Source organism: Parambassis ranga, chromosome 14, assembly GCF_900634625.1.
Source record: "Parambassis ranga chromosome 14, fParRan2.1, whole genome shotgun sequence".
NCBI classification, from domain to species: domain Eukaryota; kingdom Metazoa; phylum Chordata; class Actinopteri; family Ambassidae; genus Parambassis; species Parambassis ranga.
Genome location: NC_041034.1, coordinates 17,115,151 through 17,127,140, shown reverse-complemented (window position 1 = coordinate 17,127,140; position 11,990 = coordinate 17,115,151). Strand labels below are relative to the sequence as shown.

Sequence of the window (11,990 nt, the reverse complement as noted above, 5' to 3'; positions counted from 1 at the left end):
TGTGGACTCATCTTCTCAGCACAAATCGGTCCAGCGGGGGGGAGGGACACAATGTCCTGTCATCCTTTCTGACTTTTTTTAAATAGCACACCTTAAACACCCTAATGTTATAATAGGCTTATGTTCATAAATTATTTTTTGCATTGTGCATTTTTATTATTAAACATATGATTGTGTACACTTTTCACTCATTTCATTTCAATAGATTGTATCCTTACAGCAACATAGTGCACTTATTCATATTCTCATTTGCATGTGTTCATATGTGCATAGTTTAAGGATTTAAGTTAAGGTCAGAAGAGATCTGACAGGTTTTCAAGGCCACGTCCTGCACTCAGGAAGCCTTGACCCTGTGTGTTATGTTAGGTAAATGATTTATTTTCTCACTTATCATAAAGCAACAGTAGTGCAGATTAAATCTGGGTTATCTCACGGTGCTGCAGTTTTATGGTCCAATGCATATGTGTGAAGGCCAGAGCTTAGAATACTCACTCATATACACTGCACTGATTGTATGAAACAATACATGCGTACCCACACTGCTTGTCTGTGGATGCTCTCATCCATCCAGGTCAGTTTAAATCGAGGTAACTGCACCCCCCCCAAACACATGTTTTATATATATATATCATATTTCTGGTTCTGATATCTGTATAAACAGAGCATGCAGAGTGTCCCCAGTGCTAACACATGTGAGGGCACCATGGAACCATTCTACAAATGTAAATATTTCCTCTATGTTGTTTGCTTTCTGACTATGAATAACAGACAAACCTACCTCTCTGTTTGCCCGTGCTTGACACATGACATCATCCATCACCTTACTCCACCCTGCTCTCCAGGATTCATCAGGAAACTGGAAGGACCAGGTAAAAACCACTAAGCATAAACATGTCATCAGGGAGGCTGTTGAGACAATAAACTGATCTTACTGGTACGTGAGGGGCCAGGCTTTCCTATCAGACTTCTGCTGACTCACACAGTGTGTGTAAATGTAATGTAAATGTCCTGTAGACACACACACACACACAGGCATTAACACTAGTTTAGGGGTGAGAGTTGTACGCAGTGTGAACGCAGACCCTTTGAGGTGTCAGTCCCCCCCTGGTGTAAAGTGTAAATGTGTTCTCTCAGGCAGCATCACACCTCTTGATCATTAGAATGTAAGAGGAGCTCTCATTTGAGTGTTAATTATATCTTTTCATCAGCTTGAATAAAAACAAGAAAGTAAATCAGGAATGTCCACTTGTGCCCCGTCTGTGGGAAAAACAGCTTCTTTTGAATTTGAAACAGGCTTTATTTCTCTTAAATATGTATATGCAACAACTAGCAACACACTCTAACAATAAGGATGTTAATAATAATAATAATAATAAATAATCCATCCAAATGGTTTATTAAATGGTTCATCTTGTAAAATGCCTGACGGGAAGTCTCAGCCTGTCACAGCTCTTTGATAGCAGCTCAGCCGTGTTATTTAGTGTTTACAGAGTGTTGCATTGGCTCTTCACCTCAGTCACTTTGTTTCCTCAGGCTTTCTCTGAAGCGTGTGTGTGGGCATCTGAATTATTACAAGAATGCAGCGGCTGGTGTCCAATAAAGAAGGTTATGGGCTTCCTTACTGTTTTGACTGGGTGCAAAAAGTCAGGGTGTGGAACTTCCATCTTGAGTTTATTAAGTAATAATCAACAAATATTTAACCACAGTTTGCATGATGTTGCCAGACTTTATCGCCATCCTCTGGGTCCACCTTTATAATAAATATAGATGAATATGATAAATTACAAGTGCTCATTTAAACAGAAATAAACGTGAGTATGAAACTAAAGCTGGTACTTACTGTGTGGTGGGTCAGTGAAGGGTTAGAGACTCCAACAGCTGTGTTTGAACACATTGAGCAACAGTCCTTGATATGGAGAGTATGAAGGTCATGATGTTAAGCAGGTCAAATCTGCTGCCTTTTCATATTTTTTCATATGCTATTATTTTCTAGCCACACTTGCATGGCGTTAATATAACATATTGTCACTCCACAGCTGTTTTCTCGCCTCCTGTGAACGTACAACTCCAGTAACACCTCGATCTCATGGTACCACGACAGAAACCGACTGATCCTTCTGAAAGGTTCTTGTGTTTTGCATATGTTTTAACATTTGTATTGTAAAGGTCAGTGTAAACAGTTAATGGGGATATAACAGAGGATAAAGAGACACTAAGACCTGGGTGACCATATAAACATAGGGTATTTAAAGAGGTGCTAGTGTTTCTGATACTCCCTTAATGTATATCTATGTATGTATATATAGATTTTAAAAAAGTACCTTTATTGCATTTTTCTATTATTTTATCATTTAACCCTTGTGCATCCTTTTTTTGTCCATTTGGGCCTTTCCCCTCTATTTACCCGGCTACCATTTTGTCTGTTGGTGCATATACACAATTCTAATTTTAATTTTTCTAATATGTCAACAGAACACAGTGAAACAACTTAATTTTTAAGGAATTTCACCTTTCATATCTGATCTGATCTATCAGTCTGATTACTTAATTCCACAGTTGTTTTTGTGTGAAAAAACCCACATAAAATGAGTTATTTTCCATACAACAAGTTGGAAGGCATTTTTTTTAATGTCAGTCATGGATGTGTCAAAGATTTGCCAAAATATTGACTTTGATGCATTAGTTTTTGGGTAGCATCAGATTTAAATGGTGATTTCCATTTAGGTACAGCATTTAAAAGGTTAAATTCCTTAAAATGATTTAATGTTTGGCAGAGTTTTGATCAGGGCTGAAGTTGTAAATACTTGTAATAACAATAATCTCTTATGTTTTTATAGCAGTTTGTTGAAGGTGGACATTTTTGTCCCTGATGACTCAGGAGGGTAGTAAATTCAAGTGATGCATGATGGTTAAATATATTTATAAGTATAGTCATTTTGAATATTTAAATAAAATCATAATTTCAGAGGCTCACCCTTTCTTTGTCTCCACCATACTCACCCCACAGTGACAAAGTTCAACCTGCTTCAAGAGCTGCTGATCCAGTCCCACACAGCAGTCATAGAGTTAGCTCACCCACTCATCCATCACTGTCTGCTTCAGATTAAGCAACAGGACAGGAAGCGACTCCAACAGGCAGTCACATTTGAGGTGTGAGGTAACAGGGAAGGCTGCCTCTCCTTGCAGGTGTTATAGTGTCCACCAAAACAAAGATCATGTTCAGTTATCGGTGCTAATCACACATAACAAAAACCAAGAAACCCATTCTAAGGAGGTATTTTGTTTAAAAATAATAGTACAAAAAAGCTTCCAGTATTTTGTCCATACTGAAATTCATCAGTGAGCCAACATGTATTAATTACATTTTTTCAACTTGGTACATTTTTAGATTTCATTGTTTTGAGCAGCAGATGTATCTGGAACATGCACGTTTGTAAAGGCTGGTAAGGCATTTAAAAATTCATGTTGCTTTGGTTTCAAATATAATCATCAAGAGGCTGAATGTACCATGTCTCTTAGCCACTTTTGTCTATATATATATATATATATATATATATATATATATATATATATATATAAAAAACACAATTACAGTTAACTTGCTTCCATGGGGCTGGAGAGGCATCTGGGTGACAGTGATCAAAGCAGGTGGATAAAAATCTACTCTACAATGTAACAATGTCTGTGAATGTGAGGTGTCCTGCACCCCTCTCTGCTCAGTAGCTAAACATTTGCTGTGTGGAGCCGCCCTGCGGGGTGGCCGGTTGGCTCTGGCTGGGCCGACCTGGCTCCTGGCCCTGGTTCTGGATGTCCTGACTCTCCCCCTGAGCACCCTCCACCACTGGGGCGACCTGGCTGCCATCGGCCGCTTGTACAGGCCTCCAGGCCAGAGTTGGCGCCTCCAGCTGGTGGCCCATGGGGTTGACCAGAGTGGTGAGGTTGATGAAGTGGGCAACAGATTGGGAAGCGGCGCCTCCGCTGGGGCCCACCGTCTCCGGGACAAGCTCGGCGGGTCGGTTGTGGAGCATGGCGGAGCCGCTGACGGTATCGAAGGTGACGGTGAGGATGGAATTGTCAAGTGTGAGGGGACGGTCACTGGCTGTCAGGTGACCCACAGCGACAGGCTGCAGGCTGGTAAACTGGGCAGGGGCATGGCTGGTGATGGGGGTGACGGTGATGTTGGTCAAACCCACTGAGCTGTTGGGGGATGAGGCCGATGGAGCATTGGGGTCGGTCAGGACCACCACCTGTAACGGCAAAAATCAGTCAATCACAGCAATGCAGAGAGTAAATTATTATTATCATTGACCTGCCAATTTATTTTCTTTTCATCATTTTATAACTCAGTGAACAAGTACATTGTAGATGGGATATACAGTGTCACATTACTTGGCTGTAATTTATGACTTTATAACATTTTCACAATGCATTAATACCTAATGTTAAAATCTGGATGTGTACCTGCTGGATGCTCTGCACAGCAGAGCTGGTCTCAGTCTCGTCGCCCACAATGACAGCATTGAATTCTGCCATGGGTTCGTGTCTGGCCTCGGTGAAATCAACGTATTCGTCAGACTCGGAGAGCTCCGGCTCGGCTGACACTCTCAGCTTCTTCTTGGGATGTCTGGAAGAACGGCCGGGCCTCTCCTGAGACATGCCATCTTTGTCCAGAGTCAGAGTGGACTGCGGGAGCAGACAGGCAGTGTCAGGGTCACATTCACTTTCACTTTCACTCAGACTGTAAACGGGTCACACAGCATGCATGTGATACCAGGTGATGAATCACAACAGGAAGTCTGCTTCGGTGACCAAAAAAGTGTGATTTAAGGAAGTGATACGCATCATTTCAGCAGCTGATGTACTGATTAAAACACACACAGCTCTATCTGTCATATCAAACACACACTGGCTTTATGGTCAACAACAAGAAATGTTGAACTGCGATCTAACCTGCACAATGCTGATGGACGAGTCATTGATGCTTGAATTTTCCTGAAGTTCATCAAAATCATCCAGTCTCACAGACACCACCTGCAGGCACAAAGAGGAACAGCACTGCTGAGGTCACCAGCAGCTTCACATTATATACCGTACCACTGATCCCCAACAGGCCTGTCCCGACTCACCTCAGGGTGTTTGCGTCGCAGGTGTCGGTTCATGGAAGCCCGGGTGGACACCTTAGTGCCGCAGAGGTGACATGACTGGGCCTCTATCTTCTCGTGTGTCAGGTGGACGTGCTTCTGCAGCATGTACTCTGTCAGGTACTTCTTATCGCAGGTTGGACATGTCCACGTCTTACCAACTGCAGACAGAGAAACTGGGTCAGCGCAGTAGGATGTTAAACAGTAAAGCAGTCATATCATTTTTTACAGTGTTTTAATGAGTCTGCTTGTAAATCAAGCTGCAGAATTGCTTTTCACTTTTACCAGACTAAATATGGAGGGAAAAAGTCAAACGACATCTATGTTCACCTTTTAACAGTCAGCCAGAGAAGCAGCGCAGTGTGTACCTGTCCTGCTTCATGACACGTGACACTTGCCTGTGTGGATGAGCTTGTGCGTCTCCAGAGTCGTCCTCTCACTGAACGTCTTTCCACATAACTCACACATGAAGTCCTTTATACCTGTAGGCGTGGTGACACAGAATAAACACACAGTGACATAATGTCCTTTCTGTGGAGTCAGTCAGTCATGCATAGTGCGAAAATGCATGCGCTGTAACCAGCTGTTGCACACACACTGACTCACCTGTGTGTCTCTTGTAGTGTTTCAACATGTTAACCTTTTGGGCAAACTTGCGGTTACACTCTTTGCACTCATACTCTTTGATGCCTTTGTGGAGCTTCATGTGGTGCCTCAGAGCGTGCTTGGTCTTCATGCCTGCATAAGATTAATGTAAACAATATAACAATGACCCAGACCAAAAGAATTCAATGTTCACTGAGGCGGTTCACACAGTCAGATAAAAAGTAGGAGCTGACCTTTCCCACACTCTGCACACAGGTAGTCTCTGTTATCGTCGTGAACCCTGAGGTGCTCCTTCAGCATGTCCTTCCGTGCAAAGGATTTGCCGCACTTATCACAGCTGTGGCTCTTCACCCCTGGGTGATTATGTGAATACACATGTGATATTTCACAGTCAATTTAGATCTTTATTATTTTTAATCCCATTAATAATCCTATGATTTTTTTGTGAACCAACAGAGGGGCCCTGACCCCTAGGTCCCACCAAATATTTGTCTCCTTTCTCCTGAAGTCATCCATTGGTGATTATCAGTTAGCATATAACATATGTTTTAATGTAGCTACACTTTGACCCAATGCTAGTTAAATGCTAACTCTTAGATAAAGAGTGTAACAGGACATTCGTCTTTGACATTTTTAAATGAAGAGCTACTATATCGTTGTATTGGCATGTTAGCATGACATGAGATCTCCCTGTTAACATCATGTGATCATAAGCTGGTATATATACACCCGTTTCTCACCTGTGTGGATGATCTTGTGTCTTTCCAGGTTACCGATACTATTGAAGATTCGGCCACAGATTTCACAGGGATGGATGTACCTGTAGGACAGAGCAGGAGGGAATTTAAGGGATCAGCTCGTAAAATGAATGTCTCAATGGCCTTCCATGGAATTGGCCGACACCAAATGTGTGTTTCCACATTTGCCGCAGCCTTACTTCTGCACTGCGGGGTCGGGAAGCTGCTCTCTGTGGATGACCAGGTGGGCGTTGTACGTGGCCTTCAGTGCGAAGCGGCGGTTGCAGATGGCGCAGCCGTAGCCTCTCTCCTTGTGCAGCTCCATGATGTGCTTCAGGTACTCTTTGCCCTTTGCAAATGACAGCTAGAAGCCCAGAAGCAGAAAACGTGTTACATGTGTGATGCTCAGTGAATAAGGCAAACATTGTGCTGAATGTCTCAGTGCCTGTTGGGATGAGGCTTACTTGACATTTCTTGCAGTTGTATTTGTGGTGCTCGGGATCGTCCTCCTCTTCATCATCGTCCGACTCGTCGCTGTCGCCTGTTGAGATCCCAATCTTCTTGATGAAACCCTCCCTCTCTTGTTCATCCATTAAGGCTATGTCCTGGAGCAAAGTCATTGTTGGTATTAAAATGCATACAGTGCTGGATGATGTTTATGCTACCAAATGAGAAAAGAATTAAAATATGATAAAAGGTAAGGTTGGAGGGCGATCCTGTATGTCCTATTGATGAACTATGAGCTTGTCACCGAAGTTGAAGTAACCCTGCAGGTTACCTTGAAGTGCACGTGAATGTGATCTCGAAGGACGTCCACGCGGAAGAACTTGCGGCCGCAGATCTCGCAGGTGTACTTTTTATCACCATGAGTCAACAGGTGCTTGTTCATGTTGCTCCTGCAGGAGAACACCTGTGCACACAGACACACAGAGTATGCAGGCCACTGCTGAATACCTGCAGACACCCAGGCTGCATATTTGCCCTCCTGATTTTGTGAGCCATTAATCCTGGCTGCTGCGCTCACCTTGCCGCAGATCGGACAGGGCGACGGCTCCTTCCTGTACTTGGTCCCTTCTTCTCCGTTGACCTCCAGCTCCTCTCTCTTCATGTGCTTCGGTCCTGTCCAAATGCATTATGGGTTAGTTTACATTAGTTTACATTAAAGGCGACAGAAGACATATGGTTACAGCTGAAGGTGCAGCTATATGATAAATGCTATGCGAGCTTTGACAAACTGAGTGTGTCGAGTGCTGACTTTTTGTGCACATCAAATTGAACTTTAAATGAAATAGCTGTGTGTGCTGGCTGCAAACAGACCTCCCAACGCAGTGCTACAGACATCAGCTACCTGCTGCAGGAGCCAGACACTATTTCAAGCTGTAAAAATATTAGCAGGGTCCAGAGTTCTTGGCTACAGGTATGAGAAGATCAGCTGCAAGGATGACCATCTGTGCATCTCTCTGTCGGTGAGGCTTGCTTCTGGTAGACTGGCTACTAGAAGTAAGCTACCCCTGACTTAAAAGCACATGACAGCCTGCTCGGAGTTTGCCCAATGGCTCTGAGAGTCGGAGGAAAAACATTTCCAGATAAGCGACGCTGAACAGAGAGTCTGAATACTTTAAAAAAATTCATTTTTAAACCTAATAAATTTGAAAATCATAATTTTTGAAAAAAAATCTCATGACATGTTTTTTTCCTTTGTTGTAGAATGAGAGAACTAAATGTCATAATTATGTGTGTGTCACCACCATTGTACAAATGGAATAAAACAGCGTTTAGAAAATGAATCAGTCAATCATGGAGCCTTGTTCTCTGCCTGGCTCACCCACGCCGTGCCTCCTGTGGTGCTCCTGCATCACGTCTTTGCGGTAGAACATCTTGTTGCAGATTTCACAGGAGTAGAGCTTCTCCCCGTGCTTCTTCTTGTGCTTGGAGAGGTTGCTGTTGGTGGAGAAGAAGCGTGAGCAGATGTCACACTGGAACGTCTTGTCGTCTGGAGGTGGAAGGAACGAAGGATGTCAGACAGGATCAGGAATGTGTCAGGAACATCATCAGAAAGGTGCTGAAGGGATAAAAAGACTTACCTGTCCGGCAGTTGTGGAACTTTAAGGCATTTTCCAGGCGAAAGGATTTCTCACACGTGTTGCATTTGTATTTGTACTCTTGGTCAGGCTGCACATAAAAACATAAAGACATGAGCGATCAGAGGCTAAAGCCTTTTTTCGGCCACAGTCAGGAGGGTCACTCACCACGTTCTTGCTGTGCTTGTAAGAGATGTGCTGCTTCAGACTCTCCTTGCGGCTGAACAACTTGTCACATTCATCACATTTGAACAGCTTATCACCTGGAAGGACATGAGGGGATTCTTTAATGTTACACACCCGCCTTCCTCTCAGACAGAGATGAAAACTAGCTGGGAACCTACCGTGAGATCTGATGTGTCTGTTAAGGTTGCTGCTGTTCTGGAAGACCTTGTTGCAGAGGGAGCAGCGGTAAACCCTTTTGTGCTCTCTGGCTTTGTGTCTCTTCATGATAGCGGTGCTGTCTGGAGTGCTCAGCAGGCTGCTGCTCACTGCTGCTGCTACTGCCGCCGCCTCTGAGGCCACCGGCCCTGAGCTCCCTGCCGGAGGCTTCACATCTGCACAGCAGGGATCCAGTGTAAAATGTACAGTACAGCAGTGCAAACTGACTCATCAATCTCACAATAAGAAATCTCTTGTTAGGATATTGACTGGGTCACACGGTGCAGAGGAGGCCTCTGTTTTGAGAACCCTAGGATCACATTTCTGCCTCTTGCAGATGATGTGATCATACTGGCACCTCCCAGTCTGAGGCCACAGATGTCAGTGGGAAGATGGCTGACTACCCCATCTGAATTGAGGAGAACTGCTTCCTGCCTCAAGTGAAGTTTGCAGAATCTTCATGTAAAATGGAGATGGACTGGTCAGCTAAAGGTGTACTTGCTTTTTTCAACAGAAACATATTACATCTGTTGATATATTTTTAAAAGTGACTGATACAAAAGGGACGCCACTACACCTGCCTGCCTCACTTTCCTCTCTCACCTTTGTTTTTGCTTGCAGCAGCAGCAGCTCCAGGCCTGCGTCCCTTCGCTCTCCTCCCCCGGCTCTGCCCTCTCTTAGGGGCAGGCTGAGCTGCAGGAGGGCTGCTCTCCTCCTCTTCATCGGGGCCAACCGGGCTCTCCTCCTGGGGCAAAAGCGGGTCGACGGGAAGCAGTGTCACTGTCTTCCCCTCGTTTAGGTGACTCAGCATGCTGCCTGTGATCGCAGAGGAGTCAGACGGAGCAATAATGACACTGCGTCTTATGTGACCGCCCGGCCAAACCACACCTAGCTGAAGAGGAAAGTTCCTGATAGAAAAGGGTGATGAATCAGCTCACCTGCACCGTGGTCTTCAGCCAATGGAGGCACAGTGGCTGCACATTTTTCTGAGGTCTCTGTTTTAGCAGATGAAGACGTCACATCTGATTAACAGAAAATATATATATATATATATATATATACGGTTGCCATGGCACCAAACCGCAGCATCCAAGATGTGATGCCTGAAAAAAAATCTACCTGATGGAGGCAGTTGTGGCTGAAGCAGAGGCTTCAACATGGGCCTCTCCATCTTCTTGGCATAGAAAGCTCCATACCAGACCCTCAGCTCTGTTCCTGGCAGCACATCCTGAGAAATACACAGCAGTCACAAATAACTGAGCAACAGCAGCAGCGGCACTGGAAAGCTCAGGTTTATGGTTGATGAAAGAACCTGGGAGGTGTTGAAGTAAATGTCGTCGTCCTGCTGGTAAGCTGTCAGATTCTGGTGTGTGTGGTCAGCGGCCGGTCGTACCAGCATCATCCAGTTGCAATCTTCCTCATTGCTGGAGTCAAAACACACCACCACACCGTTCTTCTGGAAGATCTGCCCATCAGGAGGAAGGAGGTTATCAATCACATCCACATAACGCCAAGGGCAGTGTGTAATCTTAGCATGGTCAGTGTTCACCAGGCTGCACCTTCAGGGGGAACACTCCCTCCTTCTCCAGGTGAGGGACCCTCTTTGCCTCATAGGGCCCAAATCGCGTCCTCTTGACCAGCCGACGCAGGACAAACACTCCCTCCTCTCCATCAGCCACCTCTCTGATCTCCAGGCTGTTTGGTAGAGACGACCTGATCCAAAGAAATATGAAAATATCATTTCACAGAGCGTCCCACACACACAGCTCCCTTTCACTGAGTCCCAAGTGGCTATTATATTTTAAGGACCACTGCTCTAAGGTTAACTCAGCATGTGTGGGATAGTGCCAGGTGCTCATCCATCACTAACACACACAACATCTTTCACAAAACACTGCTTTTGCTCTTGGAAAATGTGTTGAATGGATGATGTGACCGTCGCAACACTCTTAGCTGTCACTCACCGAGCCCGGCTGAGCACGAAGGAGTCCTGAACGGTCACCAGAGGCCCCAGCTCTGGACATTCAGAGTCATGGTACTGGCCACAGTCCTCGCACCCTGTCATAGGACCACACCTGTCATCACAGTGCAGTTTACACTTCACACAAACAGGACAGTAAGAGCTGGCTCCATACTCACAGACGAACTCCTCTGGTGTCTGTTCAGCCATCATGTCAACCTACAAACACAAACACTTCATATCAGGCCTCCAACAAACAGCGGGGAGCTGACCATTCAACTACCACTCTTTATATAAAGGAAGTACTTTTCTGAGTGTGTAAATGTAGCTGAACTTCAGAGGTGGATTCCCATTTATTGTGGGACACTTCAGCTGCACCTGAATGCATCAGCCACAGACCTGTACAAAGCCCACAGTATACTGCCTTACAGTATACACTATACAGTAGAGCGTGCATTAACGTATGCAGTCCGGCTAAGAGACGGGATCCAGGATTTGAGTCGTTCCCAAACTCCAGCCGGGTTTTAACTCCGATCTGAGCGGCTCCTCTTCACTAAAATGTAACAAAGAACAGTCGGCATGGCGGATGGACCGGAGACGCAAACCCCCAAACCGGAGTCGATGCTTTTCAACGGCAAGCAGAGAGCAGTGCAGGCGGCTCGGGAAAACTCGGAGCGAACCGGACGAAGCTGCTGCACCTTCACGATGAAACTGCGCCGGCGTTTAGTGGAAAACCGAAGTACATTAGAGTGGAAAGACGTTACCTTTTCTGCAAAAGACCCTTCATTTATCGAATCCTGACTCCGGGTTCCAATCCGCTCCAGAAACGGCGCAGGACCGGAAACGTGTCTCATCGAGGGCATTATGGGAAATGTAGGCCTTAATTCAAAACACCACAAACAGACAGTATCAAGAAAATACGCAATTGTAGGCAAGTTCATTCAACAGAAAATGCCGAAAGCACCTTTGTTCTATTTTTAATGACTGAATGATTTTCCTGTTATTAAGTAATGTTTTATTCTACGTTTTAGTTTTACTACTCTGAACTTTTTTTAAGTTATTAACACTGGTGCTATGGGTGTTT

At 44.8% G+C, this 11,990-nt stretch overlaps 1 protein-coding gene across 3 annotated transcripts; it reads right to left on the bottom strand.

Moving 5' to 3' along the window:
• Positions 1 to 3,607: 3,607 nt before the first annotated feature.
• On the bottom strand, positions 3,608 to 11,731 carry prdm15 (PR domain containing 15). 3 transcript variants are annotated; one of them, XM_028421360.1, is made up of 24 exons: positions 11,671 to 11,731; positions 11,086 to 11,125; positions 10,911 to 11,004; positions 10,506 to 10,659; positions 10,259 to 10,411; positions 10,066 to 10,174; positions 9,885 to 9,968; positions 9,550 to 9,762; positions 8,910 to 9,122; positions 8,734 to 8,828; positions 8,569 to 8,656; positions 8,310 to 8,477; positions 7,509 to 7,603; positions 7,263 to 7,394; positions 6,949 to 7,089; positions 6,685 to 6,848; positions 6,488 to 6,567; positions 5,981 to 6,100; positions 5,748 to 5,879; positions 5,540 to 5,623; positions 5,127 to 5,302; positions 4,951 to 5,031; positions 4,462 to 4,683; positions 3,608 to 4,247 (listed from the first exon to the last, which is right to left on the bottom strand). In XM_028421360.1, exons 2-24 carry the CDS (start codon positions 11,117 to 11,119, stop codon positions 3,717 to 3,719), a joined length of 3,363 nt encoding a protein of 1,120 aa, XP_028277161.1. In that variant the 5' UTR covers positions 11,120 to 11,125; positions 11,671 to 11,731; the 3' UTR covers positions 3,608 to 3,716. The 3 variants fall into 3 exon arrangements, with proteins under 3 accessions (XP_028277161.1, XP_028277162.1, XP_028277163.1); XM_028421361.1 differs by having other exon boundaries at positions 9,885 to 9,941; XM_028421362.1 differs by having other exon boundaries at positions 3,959 to 4,247; positions 4,437 to 4,683.
• Positions 11,732 to 11,990: the final 259 nt, after the last annotated feature.

Bases quoted from the DNA above. Each gene is read 5' to 3' on its own strand.
- prdm15 (XM_028421360.1), bottom strand. From the start codon at position 11,119: ATGATGGCTGAACAGACACCAGAGGAGTTCGTCT. The intron at 6,568-6,684 runs GTAAGGCTGCGG...TCTGTCCTACAG, and splicing joins CCCGACCCCGCAGTGCAGAA to GTACATCCATCCCTGTGAAA. The intron at 5,303-5,539 runs GCAAGTGTCACG...CTCTGTCTGCAG, and splicing joins GCACAAGCTCATCCACACAG to TTGGTAAGACGTGGACATGT.